Source organism: Carettochelys insculpta, chromosome 5 (assembly GCF_033958435.1).
Source record: "Carettochelys insculpta isolate YL-2023 chromosome 5, ASM3395843v1, whole genome shotgun sequence".
NCBI classification, from domain to species: domain Eukaryota; kingdom Metazoa; phylum Chordata; order Testudines; family Carettochelyidae; genus Carettochelys; species Carettochelys insculpta.
Window position 1 is genome coordinate 111,529,993 of NC_134141.1, and position 24,348 is coordinate 111,554,340.

The following is a 24,348-nucleotide window of genomic DNA, read 5'->3' on the forward strand; positions in this document are numbered from 1 at the left end:
ATTTTAAATGTTTCTTTCGAAAGAAAAAAGCCAGTGTCGATGCTGCTCTTTCGAAAGTAAACCCCATCTTTGAAAGAATCTTCCCATAGAAAGTACACTTATTAAGTTTGCAGACGATACCAAGTTGGGAGGGGTTGCAACTTCTTTGGAGGACAGGGTCATAATTCAAAAGGATCTGGATAAATTGGAGAAATGGGCTGAGGTAAACAGGATGAAGTTTAATAAGGACAAATGCAAAGTGCTCCACTTGGGAAGAAACAATCAGTGTCACACATACAGAATGGGAAAGGACTGCCTAGGAATGAGTACAGCAGAAAGGGATCTGGGGGTTATAGTGGACCACAAGCTAAATATGAGTCAACAGTGTGATGCTGTTGTGAAAAAGGCAAACATGATTCTAGGATGCATTAACAGGTGTGTTGTGAACAAGACACGAGAAGTCATTCTCCCGCTCTACTCTGCGCTGGTTAGGCCTCAGCTGGAGTATTGTGTCCAGTTCTGAGCACCGCAGTTCAGGAAGGATGTGGAGAAATTGGAGAGGGTCCAGAGGAGAGCAATGAGAATGATCAAAGGTCTAGAGAACATGACCTGTGAAGAAAGGCTGAAAGAATTGGGCTTGTTTAGTTTGGAAAAGAGAAGATTGAGGGGGTACATGATAGCAGTTTTCAGGTATTTAAAAGGGTGTCATAAGGCAGAGGGAGGGAACTTGTTCTTCCTTGCCTCTGAGGATAGAACAAGAGGCAATGGACTGAAATTGCAGCAGGGGAGGTTCAGGTTGGACATTAGGAAAAAGTTCCTAATTGTCAGGGTGATCAAACACTGGAACGAATTGCCAAGGGAGGTGGTAGAATCTCCATCGCTAGAGCTATTTAAGAAGAGGTTAGATAGATGGCTTTCAGGGATGGTCTAGAAAGTGCTTGGTCCTGCCGTAAGGGCAGGGGGCTGGACTCGATGGCCTCTCAAGGTCCCTTCCAGTCCTACTCTTCTATGATTAAATAAAGTGAAGGAGGATTCTTTCAAAGATGGGGTTACTTTCGAAAGAGCAGCATCTACACTGGCTTTCTTCTTTCGAAAGACGCTCTTTTGAAATTAGAATATGCAAATGAGGTGCCGACTACGCAAATTTACACCTCATTTGCATACCTCTTTCGAAAGAGGAATGCAAGTGTAGAGGCATCCTGAGTGTAGAATAGCATTTTTAGTTCTAGAATTATTTTTTCATAGACTGCAGAATCTCTTCCTTAATGGTTGTTCACGTTACTTTAATAAATATTCTTTATAGTATGGATTTTGCCAGATATTACACTTTACTAGATTATGTTTATTATTCATGAATTTTAATATTCAAATGAAAACTTCAATAGTGTAGAAATGCTATTTGAAATTTAAAAAATTAAAAATAACTATGAAATGGCTCGAACAAATGTTATGGTTACTAAACAGGTCCTAATCCTGCTCAGTTTCCAATAATATATTTCTGATTTGTAAATTTTCTCTTCCCTTTCTATCTTCTTGATGATGAGCTTTGTGATCTTGTTGGCCACTGGTATCTTCAACTAGGTCTTTGAGTCGGGACAAATGGTGTAAAGCCCTAAATTAAAAAGCAAACAAACAAAAACAGCCTTATTAACAAACATTTATGTAATTTAAGTCATACAGAAGGGCAGTGCTTTCTTAATACAACTTCATTAACTTAGAAAGTTTTCAAAGCTGATTTATATTGACTCTGAAAACAAATATTTTGTTAAGTGCTGATGTAGAGATAATTCAACTGTAGATAGCTACTTTCATTACACTGCATTTCTTCATTCTTTCTATTGATGTCTATTATTACTATTTATACATATTAAAAGCATATGAGGACTTCATGTTGGGCTGATTTATATTTAAAAAAACCCTCAATTTCCTCCAAGGTCAAGGACTTTGTTTCACTACTTAAGAGAGTGAGTTTATTAAAAGAAAAAAAAAAAAAACAACCAACCAACCAACCAAACACAAAAAACCCTGCATGAATTTATATGCCTCATAGCTAATCTAAAAGTTTGATTTATATTTGACACATTCTGCAACTTCCTTCTTTCTTAGAATTAATATAGACTATAGTCTATTGGTAAAATTTACTAAGATCACCAACTCCTCACTACATAGTATGTCTCAGCAGATCCTTGAAGTACAGAACCCTCATGGACATGACAAAATTAAGTCATTTCTTCAAAATTAATGTACAATAAACCCTCAAAATGTATGATTTCGAGCTGCACTTAATTTACGTTAATGCGAGTTAAGTGCAAGTCAAAAATCCCGCTTCCTCCAGCCCTGGTTCAACCCCCCACCCTGAGTGCTGCTCACTACCTGCGCCTGGCTCAACCCCCCTTCTCCGCTTCAAAACACTCTCATGGGCGGCTCCAGCTCTAAGCACCCTGGCCCAGTTTAAACCCGCCCATGGCCCAGCTCACCACCTGAGCATGGCTCCAGCTCAACACCCCCAAGTGTGGCTCTAGCTTAACCCTCCCCCACACTCCAGTTCAACTCCAGTTAGGGGGGAGGAATAGTTCAGTGGTTTGAGCATTGGCCTGCTTAAACTGGGGGTTGTGAGTTCAAACCTTAAGGAGGCCATTCAGGGATTGGGGCAAATAGATGTCTGGGATGGTGCTTGGTACTGCCAAGAGAGCAGTAAACTGGACTAGATAACCTCCCAAGGTCCCTTCCAGTTCTAGGCGATGTGTATGTCCAATTATTTAAAAAAAATTATTTAAACCCCCACCCAGTCAGCTCTGGGTCAAGTCCACCCCTGCAGCCCTAAGCCACCCCAGGATTAGGCCCCCTTCCCCCGACCCACAACCCCAAATCACCACCAGGCTTAACCCTCCCCAACTGCCCACCCCCAACCCCAGTACTTACATTTCTGAAGGAGCTCCAGGTGCTCCTGCTGCTTTCCCAGCTACAGAACATGCGTTCCGCTGGGGGAAAAAAGCTGCCCCCTTATTACGCAAAATCCAAAGGTAGGCGAGAGTGCATGGGAACACAACCCTCGTATAAATTGAGACAATACTGTATTATTCTCTCTCTCCCTCTAATACATATGCTCTCTCAAATTTAGATGCTAAAACTAAGAAATTTGAACACTGATTCTATTAGATTTTTATAACAATGTCTGCACTACAACTTTTGCTAGAGCAAAGTATTTTAGCATATAGCTGCTGAAGGGAGCAGATACCTTGTGCAGTGTTGTCATTCTCACAGGAATGCACTATGGGTAGCGATATTCCCATGGGCAACTTGCCACCATCCAATATACTGGCTTTTGGAAAGTTCTGGAAATCAGTTGTGCTAGGATGAATGGGACTGTGGGGTCAAGTGGAGAACATGGAAACCTAGGAGATGGGTCAGAAATGGGAGGCAGCATGGGCAACAATGTCAGAGAAAAAAAAAAAAAAGGGTCAGGGCAAAACAGGGAGGCAGATCAAATCAATATCTTAGATGCCTATATACAAATGCAAGAAGTATGGGTAAATAAGCGGGAAGAACTGGAAGTGCTAATAACTATGACATCATTGGCACCATGGAAACTTGGTGGGATAATACACATGATTGGAATGGTGGTATTGAAGGGTACAGGCTGCTTAGGAAGGACAGACAGGGAATAAAGGGGGGAGGTGTTGCCTTATATATTAAAAATATACACACTTGGACTCAGGTGGAGATGGATGTAGGAGTTGGACATGTTGAGTCTCTAGGTCAGACTAAGAGAGATAAAAAACAAGAGTGATGTCCTGCTTGGGTATACTACAGGCCGCCTACCCAGGTGGAAGAGATGAATGAGGCTTTTTTTTTTTTTTAAAAAAAGTAAAGTCTTGCAAGGTGCCGGATTTGGTGGTGATGGGGGACTTCAACTATCCAGATATACGTTGGGAAACTAATACAGCAGGGCACAGACTATGCAGTAAATTCTTGGATTGCATTGGAGACAATTTTTTATTCCAAAAGGTTGAAAAAGCTACCGGGGGGAAGATGTTCTAGATTTGATTTTAACAAAAAGGGAGGAATTGGTAGAGAACTTGAAAGTGGAAGGCAGCTTGGGTGAAAGTGATCATGAAATCATTGAGTTCACAATTCTAAGGAAGGGAAGAAGGGAAAACAGCAAAATAGAGATAATGGATTTCAGTAGGGCAGATTTTGGTAGACTCAGAGAGCTGGTAGGTAAGATCCTATGGGAAGCAAAACTGAGGGGAAAAACAGCTGAGGAGAGTTGGCAGTTTTTCAAAAGGGCATTATAAAGGGCCCAAAAGCAAGCTATCCCACTGCATAGGAAAGATAGAAAATATGGCAAAAGACCACCTTGGCTTAACCAGGAGATTTTGCATGATCTCAAAATAAAAAAGGAATCATATAAAAAATGGAAACAAGGACAAATTACAAAGGATGAATATAGGCAAACACAAGAATGCAGGAGTGAGATTAGAAAGACTAAGGCACAAAATGAGCTCAAACTAGCAACAGGCATAAAGGGAAACAAGAAGGCTTTTTATAAATATATTAGAAACAAGAGGAAGACCAGGGACAGGGTAGGGCCATTGCTCAGTGAGGAGGGAGAAACAGAAACAGGGAACTTGGAAATGGCAGAGATGCTTAATGACTTCTTTGTTTCGGTCTTCACTGAAGTCTGATGAAGGAATGCCCAACATAGTGAATGCTAGTGGGAAAGGGGTAGGGTTAGAAGTTGAAATAAAAAAAGATCGACTTAAAAATTAGATGTCTGCAAGTCACCAAGGCCTGACGAACTGCATCCTAGAATACTGAAGGAGCTGACAGAGGAGATATCCGAGTCTTTATCTGTCATCTTTGGAAAAATCATGGGAGACAGGAGAGATTCTAGAAGACTGGAAAAGGGCAAATATAGTGCCCATCTATAAAAAGGGGAATAAGAATAACCCAGGAAACTACAGGCCAGTCAGCTTAACCTCTGTGCCAGGAAAGATAATGGAGCAGGTAATTAAACAAATCATCTGCAAGCACTTGGAAGGTTGGTAAGGTGATAGGGAACAGCCAGCATGGATTTGTAAAGAACAAATCATGTCAAACCAATCTGATAGCTTTCTTTGATAGGATAACGAGCCTTGTGCATAGGGGAGAAGTGGTAGATGTGGTATACATAGACTTTAGTAAAGCATTTGATATGGTCTCACATGATATTCTTATAAAAAAACTAGGCAAATACAACTTCGATGGGGCTACTATAAGGTGGGTGCCTAAGTGGCTGGATAACTGTACTCAGAGAGTAGTTCTTAATGGTTCTCCATCCTGCCGGAAAAGTATAACAAGTGGGGTTCTGCAGGGGTCTGTTTTAGAACCGGTTGTGTTCAATATCTTCATTGATTATTTAGATAGTGGCATAGAAAGTATGCTTATTATGTTTGCAGATGATACCAAGCTGGGAGGGGTTGCAACTGCTCTGGAGGATAGGGTCATAACTCAAAATGATCTGGATAAATTGGAGAAATGGTCTGAGGTAAACAAGATAAAGTTTAATAAGGGCAAATGCAAAGTGCTCCACTTGGGAAGGAACAATCAGTTTCACACATACAGAATAGGGAGAGACTGTCTAGGAATGACTACAGCAGAAAGGGATCTAGGGGTTATAGTGGACCACAAGCTAAATATGAGTCAACAGTGTGATGCTGTTGCAAAAAAAGCAAACTTGATTCTGGGATGCATTAACAGGTGTGTTGTGAACAAGACACGAGAAGTCATTCTTCCACTCTATTCTGCACTGGTTAGGCCTCAGCTGGAGTATTGTGTCCAGTTCTGGGCACCGCAGTTCAAGAAAGATGTGGAGAAATTAGAGAGGGTCCAGAAAAGAGCGACAGGAATGATTAAAGGTCTAGAGAACGTGACCTATGAAGAAAGGCTGAAAGAAGTGGGCTTGTTTAAATATTGGAAAAGAGAAGATTGAGGGGAGACATGATAGCGGTTTTCAGGTATCTAAAAGGGTGTCATAAGGAGGAGGGAGAAAACTTGTTCTTTTTGGCCTCTGAGGATAGAGCAAGAGGCAATGGACTTAAACTGCATCAAGGGAGGTTTAGGTTGGAAGTCAGGAAAAAGTTCCTAACTGTCAGGGCGGTCAAACATTGGAATAAATTGCCAAGGGAGATTGTGGAATCTCCATTGCTGGAGATATTTAAGAACAGGTTCGATAGATGTCTATCAGGGATGGTTTAAACAGCACTTTGTTCTGCCATTGGGGCAGGGGGCTGGACTCGATGGCCTCTCGAGGTCCCTTCCAGTCCTAGTATTCTATGAAGTTCCATCATACACCTATTTCTAGCCCATAAAATCCCTTAAACTTGTGTGGACTTATTGCTATCCACCATCTCTGACAGAAGCTGGGAGCCCACATAGATCTGGTACTATCATCACGAGTGTTCTAAGCACCACATACATGATCCTCTGGTAACTTTAGAGCCACAAGAAGAACAGTAGGGAACGTGACAATTTACTAGAGGTCAGACTGCTTTGGGACACAGTGAGAACCAAGTCAAGACTGTTAGTGGAGTTGACAGAACACCCCTTCTCAGCCTGAAAAATGACCACTAAAGGATGGGATTGCATCATAATGTAGAGTTGGGATGATGAGCAGTGACTGCAGAACTTTCAGATTTGAGAAGACACATCTGTGTGCTGAGCTCACCCCAGCCCTCTTATGTAAGTACAATAGAACGAGAGCTGCACTGGTAGAGAAGCAAATGGAAATTTCACTGTGGAAACCTGCAATGGTGAATTGAAATCATTCTGGTGTCAGAAAAATCAATTGTTGCAGCTGTGGTCATAAACGCACACCAAGCCAATTAATCACACTATGCTATGCAGGACTGTGCCTCTTGGCAATGTACTGGACATAGTGGATAGATTTGCAGCGACTGGAATTGCCAAACGGCATTGGAGTGACAGACTGCATGCATATCCCCATTTTGGCTCCAGACTGACTTGCCAATGTGTACATCAATAGAAAAGACTATTTTTTCTATGGCTATGGAAACAGTGGTGCATCATTGGTGATGCTGCATCAATATCAATGTGGGCTGGTCAGATAAAAACGCATGACAATCACATATCCCTGCATATAGCTTTCTGAACAGTCCTCTCTCTACCACCTGGCAGATTACCATTGGCTATGTTAAAATGCCACTGGCAATCCTGGAGACCCAGTCTCTTTACTCCACTGGCTCAAGAAGCATTACTTCCCTAACTCAGTCACCTCAACTGCATCAGATGGATTCACGTGCAGACTCAGCCGGTGCAAAATGATATTTGCATGTGCTAGTGTAGATTAAAGAGCTGACAGCATTATTTACTCAAAAGACTGGATCTCAGGGAGAAAAAAACCCCAATGATTAAAGTTGCCTGCTGTGTCCCGCATAGTGTCTGCAAAGCGAAGGGAAGCAGTTGCCACCAGTATGCAGGTGGAGCTCCTGTCTGCTAAGGTTGAACAGCCAGATGTAAGGTATACCAAAAGCCCTCAGTGAGGAGGTACATAGCTCAGAAAAGCTCTGAAGGGGCATGTAACAGCAAACCACAGTAATGTGTTGTGTACTGTTCGGACACATCTATGACTAACACTGACAATGTACCTGTAAAATTATGATTATTACGTTATCGCTGGTTCTATGAGTTGTATCACAGTGTACAAAAACTAAGTAGGTGCTCTGAATACTGCATGCCATTCTGCAGCATATATTGGAAACAAACATATATCCCAACCAAATTTTATTAAGAAAAAAATATATCAAAATTTGGTGCCATTTAAAACCAAATACATTAAAGATCTTAATTTATGGAACAAGAATTTTTTAAAAAATAGTGAAGAACAGGAACATTCACGTTCATTTTAGCTACGCCTATCAACTATGGCTCTCACATATGTGAAGCTGTGACTGTCCTTAATGTCCCCTTGTATGGAATGATAAGGGTAGAGATCTAAGTATATGACGGATAGCCATGTTAGTCTGTATCCGCAAAAACAAGAAGTCGTCCTGGGGCACCTTATAGACTAACAGACTTATTGGAGCGTAAACTTTTGTGAGCAAAGACCTGCTCTGTCAGATGCAAAAGGGTAGAGATGTGGCCCTGATGCCTTGTGGAATGTTGCGGAAGGGTGTAGGAAAGTGATGTATTATAGAGTAAGACAGAGTTGCATCAGATCACGAACTGAGGATGAATACTGCAGTTTATGGAGAAGGAAAGAGTGGACAGAAGACAGCCCTAGGAGTCAGAAAGGGAGATGCACCAGGACATAATGGGACTTCTGTAGCAGCAAACAGATGCTGAAGACAAATTATGGACAGAGTTTCAATAATCCTGATCTCAAAATTGCCCAGCTGAATACACTGGCTACATGCCGCAGCTTGTACTGGACAGGAGAAAAAAAGATCTCCAGGCCTATGCGGAGAAGCTGTGCAAGCACATCTGTATAAATGTAGACATCTACTGGAAGATCGTACAGAGAATGTAGGAGAAGAGCTCAGAAGCAGTGCCATGAGAATGCAAAGAATCAGCAGAAAATGCATTCAGAAGGCCAAGGAGAACAGCAATCAATACATGCTAGTGTAATGCAGTGTCTATAATCATGCTGCATCATAGATTCTTTGACCTTGGGAGGTAGCTACCATCATCGAATGGGAACCCACCTCCGCCCCTTTAAAATCTAGGAAGACACACTTGAGATCTCTCTGTGAGGAAACCCTGAGCTCTCAATCCTCCCTTAGGAGAGCTTGAAAACAAAGGGGAAGAAATTAAGCTGCAATCTGATAGCTGACCTTTTAGGCATGCATATATACAGACACTTCTCTAGGACACAGGAATCAAATCATTGCTTTCTTAAAGACAATCTATTAACAATACAAAAGATAAAGTATACAGATATAGTGAAAAAGCATACTTGGTTTCTAGGGTGTTACAGATCAACTTAAAGAATGTAGATAAAAAGCACACAATTACTTCCCTTGGATTCAGTTTAGAATTTAGTGTCCAGGAGGGTATATCAGCCAGACTGAGAAATCATGCACCACCCCAAAATAAAAAAATAACGACCTCATCTAACTAAACATTTCCTTTCTACTTACATATCTGTATGCCCAGAACATGTTGTGGCCTGAATATTTACTGGATTCAGTAAGCGCGGATTAGGCATAAAACATCTGTCTCTCTCCTTCAGCCAGACAAAAGGAAGATCCCTCAGCAGGTAACAGCTTCAATTAAAAGATCCCTCTCCTCCACATTGGCTCACCTGGCTGTTTGCCAACAGAATACCCACCCTCTCTGGGTTTATCCCTTCATTAGCCTTCATTCGGCTAATATTCAATGAAAGTTATAATGTAACATGGTTATGCCTGTTTTTTAAAAAACACTTTTTAAGAATCATTTTTAAAAATTCTTTGTCCCTGTAGTGGGGCAGATAGGCCACCCCACCACCCAGAAGGGAAGGATCCCTTCCAGTGGCTATTTTGTATAGAACCTGGCCCTTCCCAGTCACCTGACTGGAAGTCAGGCTGTGGAGCCTGGCCTAGAAAAGTCCAGCCTGAGAACTCAGTCTGTGCTGAGCCTCCAGAGGATGGCTCTGGGCTCCCTGTCTGGGAAGCTGAGGACTCAGCCTGGGCTGAGCCTCCAGAGGATGGCTCTGTGCTACCTTCCTGGCAGCCTGAGGTCTCTGCCAGGGGCCAGCCACCAGGGGAGCCAGAAGACAGCTCTGGGCTCCCAGTCTGGGAGGTGGAGGACTGGCTGAGTGAGGCCGAGGCCTGGATTGGGCCTCCTGGGCCCCACTGGTCCTGGTATCCTGTGGACGCCAGCGGAACAGGCCTGTAGAAGACCTGCTGGACCTGGAGGACCTACCAGAGTATCCTCCTCAGCCTGCCCGAGGTGGTAGGAGAATTGGCCTCAGCCTGCACCCTGAGACAGCCTGAGGCCTCCTGGACCCCAGCCGGACCTGGAACCCCGTAAGCCCAAGAAGTTGGCAGGGCACAGGGTATGTGCTGTGGGGGGAGACCAGGAGCAGCCCAGGGTAAAGAAGACCGTTAAAGGACCTTGGGCTGGCACGTTGTGGTCTGGATTCCCCACTGACCCATGCATCAAGCTGGGCTGCTGCAACCAGGACCCCTCGGCTGAGACACAGTGGAGTGGGTGGGCCTGCATCTCCCCCCCAGCCCCGCTGCCCACTTGCTTGGTGGCAGCCTCCCCACTTTCTGCCAGCATGGGCAGAGTGTCTGTTTGCTGCCCCACCCTGAGATATGGCCAGGGGCCTTCTAAGACTGTGGGCCTGCTGTTGCTCAGACGAGAGCTAACTTTCTCCAGCACCTGCCTGAAATAAGGCAGGGGGCTTTGAACTGTTGCCTCTCATCCACATGAGGCAAGGTGGGACCCCCCTGAATGAGTGACTTTGGGGTTGTTGGGTACTCATGGCAGTGGGGCGGAATAGCCACCCACTGGCCCAGAAGGGGAGGAGCCCTTCCGGGAGCCTGAACCGGCTACAGTTCCATATTTCTAAACTTCTCCGAGCTTTTATTACTTCAGTCTTCACCTCCAAATTTTTGGAAGTCCCACTAGACAATGTAAATAATATGATAAATGCCTACAACGCAGTAGATACTCTTTAGCAATTTATTGTTCTATGTATTTTTAATATTTATTTATGTATTTGTCACAGGAGGAATGTTTAATTATGTACAGTAAGAGAATTAACAGAACACTTACCTTCCAAGGGACTTGGTAACAGGGATCACGTCATTGTCACACAGCTTCAATTCAGAAACTGTTTCTGAAACCTTAAAAAAAATAAATCTGTCAGATATAAACAAATGACTAACAGTTTTGTCCATATGACTTGAGGGTGATCACATCTGAAGTATTAGTTTCTGAACATCTCTTTACAAAATGTACTGATAAACCAAAGCTCACAAAAGAGATAAAAAATATGAAGAGAAGAGGAGCAAATTCCACGACTTGTAACAGTTACATTTGACTAGATAAAGCAGCAGAAAATTTATTTAGGAACAATACTGCATTGCCAAGTATACAGACTAGAAGACAAAATAGCAGGCTTTAATTCACATTTTATTGTTGTAGACTGGCTGGAATTCTTGCTCTTACAAGTATAGTCCTACAGAAGAACTAGAGAATACATATCAATAAGAAAGTGCTTACTTTTTTAAACTCATCATTTTGTTCAGCAGTTTTAGTCTCATTAAAGCTTTCATGAACTGCTTGTAGGTTGAACAACATTAGCTTTAAAGCTTCAACTGGCCCATGATGGTTACCTCCTGAAAAGGTATTTTCCTAAAACCAGAAAGCAGAAAGATTTTTGATCTAGCAATGAGACAGGAACCGTAACATTTTTTAAAGAGACCTACTATTTTTTTTTTTTGGACAATTTGAAAGTTGTGATCTATGTGGATTTTCCACTGCTCATCTGTTTATACAGAAATAGCATAAAGAGCCTTATTTGCCACTATATTAATTTTATAGCACTCTAACCCATGGAATCAATGTACATACATTTGCAGTGGACTTTGATTAACAGAGAGACAGAAGATTCAAGCTAATAATGAAACAATTAGTATATACCAAGATATCAGGAAGCCTAATTAATTTATTTGCAACTCCTCATCACAGAAGGGTCAAAATGTAAGATTTAATTATTAGAATTGTGTGACTATTTTAAAATCATTAAAAAGTTTCCTTTTGTGGTTAACTTGTTATTAAAGCTAGAACAGAAACCAATTTACAAGTGTTCTTCATGCAACTATGTATTGGTCTTATGTGTTTTTGATGCCCATTAGCACATGTACGAGAAACAACTTACACAACTATGAAGTTTTATGTTTACCTTTAAGAAATATTATAAGAAAGACACAATTCAACTTAACATACCGGATTCTCATTTTTTAAACAGTCTTCAAGGAATTGATTAACAAGGTTAGCCTTGGGTGACTGTAGAATGTTTTCATCTTCTTCACACTGTACAGGCACTGGAGGTTTGCTAAACAAAAAGTCAGACATGTAACAAAGTATGGAACAGCTTTACAAACTCCATTTCCTACAAAGGTATATTCACATGACAATGGGAATACTGTTTGATCTGCTTATAAAATATGCAAATAGCAGGGAGAGGTTGCAGAGGACAGGATTAGAACAATACTGATACATTAGAGGACTACTCTGATGCCAATAAGATGAAATTAAATAAAGACAAATGCAAAAAAAAAAAAAAAAATACACTCCAGAAGGGGAAAAAAAAAAAATCAAATGCAAAATATAAAGTGGGAAACAAATGCTAATAAATAGGTAACAACACTGTAGAAAAGAACTTCTCAGGTCACAATTTGAAGTTTAGTCAACCACATGATACTATAGTGAAAAAGGTAAATATTCTGGGGTATATTAAAGGTATTTTATGTAAGGTAACTGTTCTGTTCTACTTGGCACTGGTGAGGCCTTCAGCTGCAGTACTATGTCCAGTTTTGGATGCAACAGTCAGAAAAAACATGAACTGGAGAAAGAACGGTGGAGAACAAAATAGTGATAAAGTGTTTCAAAGGCATGATCTAGCAAGAAAAGTTTGAAGAAATGGGTCTGTTGAATCTAGAGCAAAAAAAAAGGGAACAAAGTTTTTCAAAATATTATACAATACACACACTCTGTCACTGATGATAGGACAAGTGGTAACTGGTTTAGTTTGCAGCACAAGAGATTTAGGTTAGATAATACAAGAAATCTTTCTAACCAGTTTAGCAAGCAAATAGGTTACTTAGGTTTAAAGTTGACAAAGCTGTAGAAAAGCAAACACTGACTCCCTCACAGAACTAATGGGCGGAATCTCCTGGGAAGCTAATATGATGAGGAAAAAGGCATCTAGGAGAGCTGTCTGTATTTTAAAGAAGCCTTACTGAGGGCTCAGGAACAAACCACCCAATGGGTAGAAGGAATAGCAAATATGGCAGGGAACCTGCTTGCTGAGCTCAAACACAAAAAGGAAGATTACAAGAAGTGGAAACTTGGACAAATGACTAGGAAGGAATATAAAAACATTACTTGAGTATGTACCGGTGTTATCAGGCAGGCCAATGTGCAACTGGACTTGCAGTTAGCAAGGAATATTAAGGATAACAAGAAGAGTTTCTACAGGTATGCTAGCAAGAAGTAGTCAGGCCAAATGTGGAACACTTACTGACTGGGGAAGGCAACACAGTGATGGATGATGTGAAAAAAGCTGAAGTACTTAATACTTTTTTGCCTCAGTCTTCGCACACAAGGTCAGCTTCCAGACTGCTGCACTGGACAGCACCAAACAGGAAGGAAATGAGCAGCCCTAAGCAGTGAAAGTACAGGTTAAGGACTATTTAGAAAAGGTGATATACACAAGTCCATGGCTGTGTCTACACATGCACCCTCCTTTTGCAGGGGGCATATTAATGAGGCAGCTTGGATAATGCTAATGAGGCTCTGACATGAATATGAAGCACCTCATTAGCATAATGGCACCCGTGTGTGATTCTAAAGTGCTGCTTTTGGAACCCATGCCACCCATATAGATGGGGGCCTTTGAAAGGACCCCCTGACTTCAAAAGCCCCATCGTCCTATTTGGTTTTACGAAGAACCCATGAGGCCAGATTTGATGTAGATGACAGAGCCAAGAGTTGGCTAAAGTAATTGCAGAGACATTGGCTATTCTCTTTGAAAACTCCTGGCAACTGGGGGAGATCCTGGACAACTGGAAAAAGGCAAATGCAGTGCCCATCTTCAAAAGAGGGAAGGAGAAGGATCTGGGGAACTACAGGCCAGCTAGTCTCACCTCAGTCACTGGAAAATCATGCAGCAGCTCCTCAAGGAATCCATTTTGAAAAATGTGAAGAAGGTGGATCAGGAAGAGTCAACATTGATTCACCAAGAGCAAATCACGTGCAACCAACCGAGCTACCTTCTATGATGAGAGAATTGGCTCTTTGGATAAGGGGAAAGTGGTGGACATGACATACCTTGACTTTAGGAAAGCATTTGATATGGTCTCCCATGGTATTTTTGGCAGCAAGTTAAAGAACTATGGCTTGGATGAATGGACTATAAGGTGGACAGAAAGCTAGCTAGACCATTGGGCTCCATGCCTGGATGTCTAGTTGACATCTCTTACGAAGTGGGGTGCCCCAGGTGTCAATTCTGGGACACGTATTATTCAATATCTTCATTAATGACCTGAATGATGTGAAGGGTGCAGTCCATCCTAAGTTTGTGGATGACACTAAATTGAGGGGAAAAGGTACATAAACTAATGACCTCTGGAGGTCTCTTTCAACGCTAGTCATCTATGATTCTATTCAAAACAAAAATCAGCAAAGGGTGTTTATAGTTGGTCTCTCTGTCAATCATGTCTGTACTGAGGGCACCATCATCAACAGTGTGAGTGATGCACTGTGGGTATGTAGTGTAGTGTTGTGGGAAGATGAAGATGATCTTTGAGAATCTCAGAATTCCCTCTAAGTTCACCCACAGCCTCTTCAGCTGCTGCGAGTTGTATCATGAGTAGCTCCATGAGCAGTCTGTGTTAGGGAATATCAAGCAGCACAGCAGGCTGTCCCCCTTCATCTGCAGCAGCAGTTTGTCTGCCACCGTGTTCCAAATTACTCTTAAGGAAATTTTATGCACCTGCAGTATAGAAGAAAAATGCCTCTCTGAAGAATTCCTCTGCTTCCTTGCAGAAAATGGTTTCTGTGGGAAGCAAAGAGGAGCTGCATGTACAAGTACTCACTCACCCTGCCAGACAGCTTGGATGTGTTTAGGCAGCCAGGGCAGAGGTAAATTACTGGGTGCGAAAGAGATCTAGGGATGCCATGACCACCCAGAGCTGTTAGTCCCAGCTGGGGGAGTGGGGGGAAGGGAAGGGGAACCAGAGAGCAACTTTTCCCTCTGACTTCTCTTCATAGAAAAGCTGGGGGTGGGTCAGTTCAAGCCCCAGAAATTTCCCCTGGCTGCAGGAAGTTCTGCACTGCAGGAGGTGGGCAGGAGATGACAGGCTTTGCCGGAAGGCTGGATGCCTAAGGCTTGGACAGACAGTAGAGCAGCTCCCCAAACAGTGACACCTCCTGCACCCCTGGAACCTTCCCACTAAGCCTCCTCTATACCAGGAGCTCCCTCCTCCTGCATGTCCCCCCAGCCCCCAAGCCACCCTACTGAGCCTCATCCCATATTGAGAGCATCCCACATCTGGATCCCGCCTCCACCGAGCCCCAACCAGCTGCACCCTAGGCCCCCATCCTAAGCCTCATTCTCTCTGCAAAGACCCCTAACCACTTTACCCATGCAACACCTCATGGAGTCTCATTCCCCTTGTATCCAGAATCCCACATTGAACCCTTTTGCATCAATTTCCCCACTGCACCCAAATGCCCCACAAAGCTACTCTCTCTAAGAATGTACCACACAGAATCCCGATCTCGAGGGAATTCTGCATTGAGCATTTTAAAACAAACAGTAAGGTTCTACAAAGTTCTGCATATTTTAATTGTCAAAATAAGCACAACACTGAAATAACATTTTCTGTTATTTTACTGGAATTTCTTTCAGAATACTCGTCAACAAATAATAGAATATTGTACAATTATATTGTATTATTCTGACAAATCATATGCAGAATTTTAAAATATCGTGAGCAAGAGTATTTGTTTTTTCAGCACAGAATTCCCTCAGGAGTATGCTAGTGCAGGGCAGAACAGGAGCATTACAATGACTTCCTGTTTGTTCCTCAAATGGAGCAGCACACTTAACTCAGGGAAGAGAGAGGTGGCTCCAGAAAGCAGCCTTCCCTCCCAGCTAGCAAAATTGGAGCTGGGATGCAGCATTTAAACCATGTCCCAGCTTCAGCAAGCTCTCCCTCCCTCTCCCCTCTCTTTTGCCGCAGCAGAGAATTGAGGCGAGCTCCCCACCAGCTTGTTTGGGCCAGGAAGCAGCATTTCAGCAGCCTCCAAGCATAAGCAGGGTCCTGTGGAGATAGCATTTCCCCTCACAATAGCTCTACAGAGAGCCACCATGGTGGGCAGGAAATTGACCAACCCCACCCCACTACAGTAAAGGGGGAAACTGATGAATCCCACAGCAGCTGGGACTCAGGCAGCCTTGCAGCTTGAGCCCCAGCTGGCGCAGGTTCATCAGTTAACATCCCATGATGGCTCTGCAAAGAGCTGCAGTATGGGGAAATTGACAAAATTTTACAGTACGCTTGGACAGTTCTCACAGCATACTGATTGAAAACCACTGCTGTAGAAGATAATCATTTTTCTGCTGGACATTCAGGACAACTCCAAATTTCCCATACAAGAATCAGATCCATCTTTCAAGCTGCCCAAAGCATCTGCTCGCCTATCAACCCCCACCTTCCCTAAACAAATTAATAATTTGTCAGCATGTTCCTTATATCAAAACTTTTCCTATTAATGAAATTTACAAAAAAATGGGGATTCAGAAATGAATCAGTGGGTTTTGTGAAAAATAAGAAACACGGCTACCACTGTGTGATATTTGATAATAGGATTGACTAGGAGACACCAATGCATCACCACATATGATAAAATATGAAAATCATAGCAATTTATGCTGCATAGTCTAAAAATATTCCTTTTTCCTTAGCATTTGTATGTGAGCTATCATGACTATCTAGAATTATCTGTCACAGTAGTTCATAACCTTTGAGTCACTTGCAGCCCACTTAGCATGCAGCAGTGGCCCATGTGACACATTCTCAAGGCCTTATAGATAATATATAAATTGCACAGATGCAGCACACATAACAGAACATACACAGTTCACAATGGTAAATAGATTGAAAACCACTCATCCCCAGCATATGTTCCACGTAGCCCAAGTATGCTATGATGCATCTTTATTATTGTTTACTCACAAAGCAATGGGAACTTTTTCCCATGATCTTTCTCCTTCCAGTATATCTACTGTGCAAGGACTCCCATCATTTTTCAGAGCACTTGATAAATTCTCAACAGAAGTCTCTAGAGTTCTCTTTGCCTTCAGGATAAGCAATTCAATCTGGTCATCTGAAAACACAAGACAACACCATCGGTTACTAGTCACTACGATTCTTCAAGTTAATGATTTCACTTTCATTATTCAATTATTGCATTCAGACTTATTCTAAAGTATTTGTAAGACAATGGAAATAGTCTATATTCCTTCAGACATATATAGTCCCTTAAAACTTTGCTTAAATATGGAATTAAAAAACTCTTTATACGAAACTATGAGAATAATTCTGAGCACTATTTTTGAAAATCTTATTAGATGTTATAAAACAAATAAGTCCCTAGTCAAAGCTTTCAGTTCCCAAAAAAAGAGTCTCATTCAGTGGACTCTCTTTCCAAAATAAAATAAATCCCAGAAGATAAAATAATCTCTACAGTATACAAAAACTCTAGCCTTCAACACACCTCAGCACTTGGAGAAAAGATTGTCATGTATTATACCTTAAAGGTTAGCAGCTCTGGTAGAGTGGGACTAGAAGAGAATTCCAAATTTGAGTATGAAATGAGGTGTCCTAGTGACAACCGGCTCCTCCTTACAGTGCAGGACCTCCAGCTTCAGTGCCTCTGCTGATCTTTATTGTGGCTGCAGAGCACATAGCTGGTCACTTGCACCATCTGGGTCAGATGTGAATGGAAGGGATAATTAACACACACACTCACAGCTAAAATCTTTCCTGGTGGTTAGCTGTATCCTACAGTCACTCATTTATAGAGCACAGCATTCAAGATTCTTTAACTTTCTAAAACACTCACATTTAAATCATATAATCAAATTTATATTAATATTAAGGATTCTTAAATGGCTGGCAGATAGGTGAACTTTCTTCTTTGTAGCATAACATAATAGGTGCTTCAAGAAGTCTGGAGCAAAAATATGCTTGTATACATGCTATAGGTAATTACATATAAAAACTGCACTAATTAGGTTGCAAAGTCACACACAAAGATCAGTATGTAGTGCATTTAGAATTTCACATACAACCTTAATTCAATTACCAGTCCAACCAGCATCTATAGTGTATGATGTATGGGTCCTGGGAGGGGCCAAGTGGGGAGATGTGATCATAACTAAGAACTGCATTATAAACACACAAAAATGGGGGCAAACTAAAACTTACACAACTGTACAATCTAACATTTTCTAACTTCTGAGTGCTTGACTTTACCATCTAAAAATAACATTTTTAATCAGGTTTTATATGAATTTTTTAGATTTTCTTTTAAATAAATCCCAACCCAACCACAGTTACATGAATGCTAAACCCTGAACACTGCATCACAGACTTCTACCCTATGAGCTATACGACTAACCACCTTAGCAAGCAACCAGAAGAAGCTGTGGCGGATGGGCTACTGGCACTACATCCTCAGGAATTTACGAACGGAGTACAGATCTGCAAGCTGCTCTCAAACTGGGAACTCAAAGAGCTCATGCGCCACATGATGCCCCAGGGAGGATTCGAAACCGAGCACAAAATGGTTATGGCGCAAGGCTGGCTCTCTCATGTTTTAAGGAATTGGGAGAGCTACTCCCATGTTTTACCCCTGCAGGGATACAGTGAGTCCTGTGCCCATTTGGGAAGTCGGGGGAAGCAATGTCCAGCTCACCTCCATTCTCTCCTGGTATAAGTGTTCACAGGGATTCTCAGTGCAGTATCTGCTGCTGTGGTTTTGCGAGAAACTCATACAGGCTGACCACAAAGGTAAACCAGCTAACTGATTTTGACATAAGTTAAAATGTGTTAACCCTGTTTGGGTGCTCCCATTTAGAAGTGTCCTTGATTAACTAACTTATCAATATTATCAACTCTATAATAACACAGCTATAGTGCTTTAGCTATGCTGTAGCACCATGGTGTCCCCATTTGCTAAACTACAAGGTTTTTCTTCTGTAGTAAATCTCTCTCTCAAGAGGTGGTGGTAGCTAGGCTGACTCAAGAATTCTTGCGTTGACCTAAATGTGACCATACCAGGACTTACACCAATTTATCTATGTCTTTTTGGGATGCGAATTTTTCCACAGGTCAACCTAAATTGTCGATGTATATCAGGCCATAACCCTTTCAGGGGATTAAATAGAAGTGTACTAAGGTCATTTTACTCCTGAATGATGGCACCCATTATATTGGTGGGTCAGGTTAAATATGCTTTAGTTTATGCACATTTACTTCAAAACTTTAGCTGGGTTTCCTAAAATTTACTAAGGGCTTGTATTTATGACCACCACTATAAATAGTGCAGCTTGTAGCACTTTAGGGCAGATGTTATCATACTAATGAAATAGCTTCTCCACTCAATGTAGTTAATCCACCAGCCCCAAGAGGTAGTAACTTTGTTGACAGCAGAAGCTTTCCTTTTGACATAGCTAAAACAGTAACATGCTGTATTTAACTTCTCAGAAAACGTTCAGAAACAAATCACGTGAAATGCAGTTACCTCTGAATGGCTGTTTAGACTGTCTTGAGAGAACACCGCCAGATTGGAAGTATGCACTTGGTCTGCCACATCTGCAGTTTCCTGTTAATTCACTGTCACTTTTTGAATCTAGGTAACTATTTTGTTCAAAAGAATTACAGTCCATTTTATCCAAAATGTGGGATTTTTCCAAGTTTTCACAATTTTTTGAATACAAAGATTTATCTTGAACATTAGATGTGTGAATAAAACTTTGATTAGCTGGATCAGATAAAAGATTATGACTTTTTAGCCAGACTGGGTACTTGAAATCAGGAATACTACTTATCCCTGAGACATTCAAGTCGGACTTATTGCTAGTAAGCCACCGTGGATAATTCTTGTCAGAAATGGACTTAGAGTGTTGTTGAAAAGTGCAATCCCCTGTATTTTCTTTAGAAATTATAGAACTGTATTTGTGAGATTTAGATACACTGTTTCTCTCTTTCTCAATGTTTCTGTAGTGATTTTGATTATCCACAGCATTGTCATTGTCTTGGAAACCAAAGTCTCTTTCAACATAAAAAGAGGAAGTTTGATAAGGATAGAAGGCTGATTTCTTCAGTGACTTCCGAATCCACTTGCCATTTTGAAGCCCTGACCAAGAGGGAGTCCTGTAGATAAAAGGCACTGATCCGTCTGCTGGAAATTCTAGTAGATCATCTGTGGTGAGGCTAATCATGTCTGGGTCACAAACAGTTTGTCTTATAAAAGGTGAGTCAATGGAGTTTAGTTTTACTTGCTTGTTAAAGTCCTCCAAAGCTGAAAAATAAAGAGGCTTTTTATACATTTTCCGAAACTTTAAAAATGCATCAAAATTATGTACTTAAAAAACGTATGATACATTTAACATCACAGTTCTACAAAATTATAGTGTGAATATTGTGTACTGATGTTTCAAAGCATCATGTATAATCACTTCTACTTCTCTCAAAATACTGTTGGCAAAAATGGACAAAATAAAGTAATTTAAAACTTACTCCCGGTGACTCAAGATACTCAAGTTATGCCTGTTAGCCTGTAGAGGGGGGTGGTTTTGTGAGAAATTTAGCATCTTCTGTTTGAGTCATTAAAACCACTCACCATGCAGACAAGTATTTTTGATTTCAGTGTAGGACTATAAATGGAAACACAATAGCAGCTTTCAGTTACCTAAAAGAGCATTGTTACAAGAAGGAGGGAGAAGAATTATTCTCCTTAACCTCTGAGGACATGACAAGAAGCAATGGGCATAAATTGCAGCAAGGGAGGTTTAGGTTGGACATAAGAAAAAGAATTGGCAATATTTAAGAGCAGGTTTGATTAGCATTTGTCAGAAATAATCTAGATCAGTGTTTCTTAAACTTTTAGACACCACAGAACACCAAACAATAACATTTTTATGCGGTAAACCTATTAAAGGTTTCTTAAAAAAAAAGTCAGACCAGAAACAAATGAAATCAAATTGATTTAATCTAAGAAACAAGTAAAATAATTGGTGTTCTAGTCAGCATTCAGACTTTTGACTGATTTCAAATTCTAAAAAGGAATTAAAAATTCAGACAAACTATGTAACAAGCAATAATGGACTGAAAATGTAAAAAATGACAAACAGTTCAGGAGATGTTCTCTTTAGAGATATGTCAGAATAGTAAACAAAGCCATAATTTAAACTTCTTTTACAGGAAACATACCGTATTTTTGTACAAACCCACACTTTGCTGACTTATCTTTAGGGGTACTCTGACTTGTGCAGATTTTTCCAGTGCTTACTTCTGAAGATGTTAGACTTCGATCAAAATCTTCAATATAGGCCTCTAAAGCCTGAGATGCAGAGTTGTACACCTTGTCGTTGTATTTAATTGAGCCATCCGAGTAGGAATTACTACTCTTAAGGCTACAGCTTGCTAGGAGAGAAGACACAGTAGATTCAGGGGAGTAAATACTATCTTTTCCAAATGAGCATGCCATGGCTTTTATCCAAATGACTAGAGGAATTTTCTCTCATCTTTCTGAAGAGTCTGAGAAAAGAAACAAAAATACAACCAATTACCTACATGGAGATGTCCTCGCACACACTGTACTCCCAAATATCTGTATTTAATTTTCAAGCACTTGTAGATTTATTAATTTCCAGTAACGGTTTCAGCTATTTTGATGACTGCACTATTTAAAAGATAATAGATTTCATTTAGCGATTTGAAGCTTTTAGTCTGCTCTAAACAAGATACTCCATTTAGCTCCTGACTCCAGAGCTTTGCAAACCAATAAAAATATACATGTATGAGTAGGTAATAACAGAAATGCAAAGGCATGCAGAGCACAAAACAAAAGTAAGTCTGCATCTGAAAAGGCATCCATAAGCTGTACAAACGCTAGACTTCTAAACTAACTTTTTCCAATATTCAATTATTAAAAGACCATGGTTTAACAAGAAGGTCATTTAGCAGACGAATAGATGCCAGTCAGCCCAACTTTCAGCAGAAAGCATTCAGCAGGATCATCATCCGAGGACATTACTACTGGCACAGGATCGAAAAATTAATAGAGTGAAACTGAAAAAGATGGTTTTAACAGTACAAGCAAGTGGGTCAGCTGACTATACCAAAGTGATAGAAACACTATCTCTGCAGAAATTCAAGACACACTAGTACTGGGAATGATCTATTGAAGAACTCAGTCAGCTACAGATGTGGGTCACATTGGACGAGGAGTAAGAACTTTTCAGGTCCTGCTATCTGCAATTAAAATAAAGTCAAATTAAATTGGGTTGTCTATAATAATCCCATGGACTGAAGGTTTATAAACACAGAAGAGCACTAAATGCTGAAGCTGGGATTGTCAAAGAAGCCAAATGGATTTTAATCCCATGAAAAATAAATATCTAGGACCCTTAAGTCTCCTTTGAAGAATCACAGCCTCACAAAGGCTGTGTCTACACTAACCCCCTTCTTTGAAGGGGGCATGGCAATCAGCCTGAGCAGAGAAAACTAATGAAGTGCTGCAGTGAATATGCAGCACCTCATTAGGCTAGTTTTCCTCACAGCAACTTTGAAGTTGCAAAGTTCAAAGCGCTGGCATGCTGTGTAGCCGTGGACACTTCAAGATTCCTGCACAAGTTCAAAACGCCCTTATTCTGCTCAGGCTGATTAACATACTTCCTTCGAAAAAGGGGGCTAGCGTAGACACAGCCAAAATGAATGAATTGATTGAAGGCTTCACAATGAATACTGAATATCTATCTTGGACCCACATGGGAGAGATTTCAGTATTTCTGTCAGGAAGTTATTACAGATAATATGTATAAATTATGACAAAGCAAGGGATGGAAGGAATTGATTTGCCAAGAAATAGCAGCCTGCTGAAATAAATGCAGAACAACAATAATCTCAAAGATCCAAGGTGTGAATACCAAAGCAGGAAAAATGTTCATTAGCACAATCAAGCAAATAATTATAAGTGACACAATTATTATAAAACACTGATATTGAAACAGCTGCGAAAAGATTCAGTGTGGGCCTGTGAGCACGAGCTAAGGAGGTAGAAAAGAAAGGACGACCATTAACCAGAAGTGTCCTGCCAACCAGCTCTAGTGACTGAGGTAGCACCTTCGATTGCACCAACGTCTTTGGTGGTTAGACAGCGACGCTTTGGAGCCACAGACGACAGCCTGTCCATCACACCAACATAACTTGGTCCAATAAAAGATAACACCCCATTCACCTCTGTCCTTAACATGCTGGGACCAACACAGCGCCACTTCCCTGCATACAGCCAGACCCAGGGGCTGGGGCAGCCACAGGCAAGACATAGCGATAGCCCACATGAGCGGCTGTTTTGGTAGCGTGCCCCAAACACCCCCTACCCAGCTCGCCCCCACAGCCCTCGCCTACCCAGTGTGCGGGGCTGTACCAAACCCTCGACCCTCTTTTCCCCGCAGACCTTCCGCTCCGCACCTACTTCCCCGCTCCGGCAGGCTACAACCGTGAACCCGAGCAAGAAAACAAACCGCTGTACAGCGCATGCGCATCGCAGTCACCGCACCAACCGCTCTCTGCATAACACCCAACGTTACCGCCCGCTTGTTTAAAGTACGATGACAACACCGCTTTCAAAATGGCGCCCGGCTTACTCCGCAGGAGCTCGGGTCGCGCGGCTTTCTGGGAGTTGTAGTTTAACACCTCTTCCTCAAGCCGATGACTTACACTCCCAGAATGCCCAGGGATCTATGGCCCTCTGTGTCTGCAGGCGCCTAGGGCGCAGAAAGCTGGAATTTGCGCGCCCTGGTGCTGCGTACCAGGAAAAGTGCCTTCTCTTTACTTAGAACCCTGCTGGAAAATTGCGTCCTCAGTGATGTCTCCAGCAGAGGAGCTAACAACATCTATGTATTTATCCCATAAACGGAGCCACTAAAATGTTATGCCTGAATCATCCAACTAGCTGTACTGCAGGAACCTGCCTTTTCATCCCGCCTCCACGTCCACTCTGCGCTTTGTGCCGGCGACCTACCCACCCCTCCAAGCTCTTACGTGTATCTGCTCGTAGTAACATTATTGCAATAACATCGGAGCCCCGGGATTCCTGCCACGGGAGTAGAGGAGGCTTTTTTGTGCCCTCGCCCACCCCATGGGGACCTGCCAGCCAGGCCTGCTGCTGATGGTGGTGGTGCCACGGGGAGGTGTCATCCTCACGCAGCCCGGCTGCTGCGGAGACGATCAGCGCCCAGGTCTCCTTGTCAGTCCCAGACCGAAGCGGCTGGCGGGCGGTGACTACCAGTGCTTTGGACGCATTCCCTGCACAACCGGAGGGGCACGGGGTTGGGGGGGGAGATGACGTCACTGC

General features: G+C 41.9%; 1 protein-coding gene across 6 annotated transcripts; it reads right to left on the reverse strand.

Annotated features, from left to right (window-relative positions):
- Positions 1 to 11: 11 nt before the first annotated feature.
- C5H18orf54 (chromosome 5 C18orf54 homolog) lies at positions 12 to 24,304 on the reverse strand. Of its 6 annotated transcripts, none has more exons than XM_074994336.1 (8): positions 24,036 to 24,304; positions 21,201 to 21,527; positions 19,510 to 20,289; positions 16,938 to 17,088; positions 11,920 to 12,028; positions 11,194 to 11,325; positions 10,744 to 10,814; positions 12 to 1,591 (listed from the first exon to the last, which is right to left on the reverse strand). In XM_074994336.1, exons 2-8 carry the CDS (start codon positions 21,475 to 21,477, stop codon positions 1,447 to 1,449), a joined length of 1,665 nt encoding a protein of 554 aa, XP_074850437.1. In that variant the 5' UTR covers positions 21,478 to 21,527; positions 24,036 to 24,304; the 3' UTR covers positions 12 to 1,446. The 6 variants fall into 6 exon arrangements, with proteins under 6 accessions (XP_074850437.1, XP_074850443.1, XP_074850440.1 ...); XM_074994342.1 differs by lacking the exon at positions 24,036 to 24,304 and adding an exon at positions 23,516 to 23,598; XM_074994339.1 differs by lacking the exon at positions 24,036 to 24,304 and adding an exon at positions 23,467 to 23,598.
- Between the last annotated feature and the right edge of the window lie 44 nt (positions 24,305 to 24,348).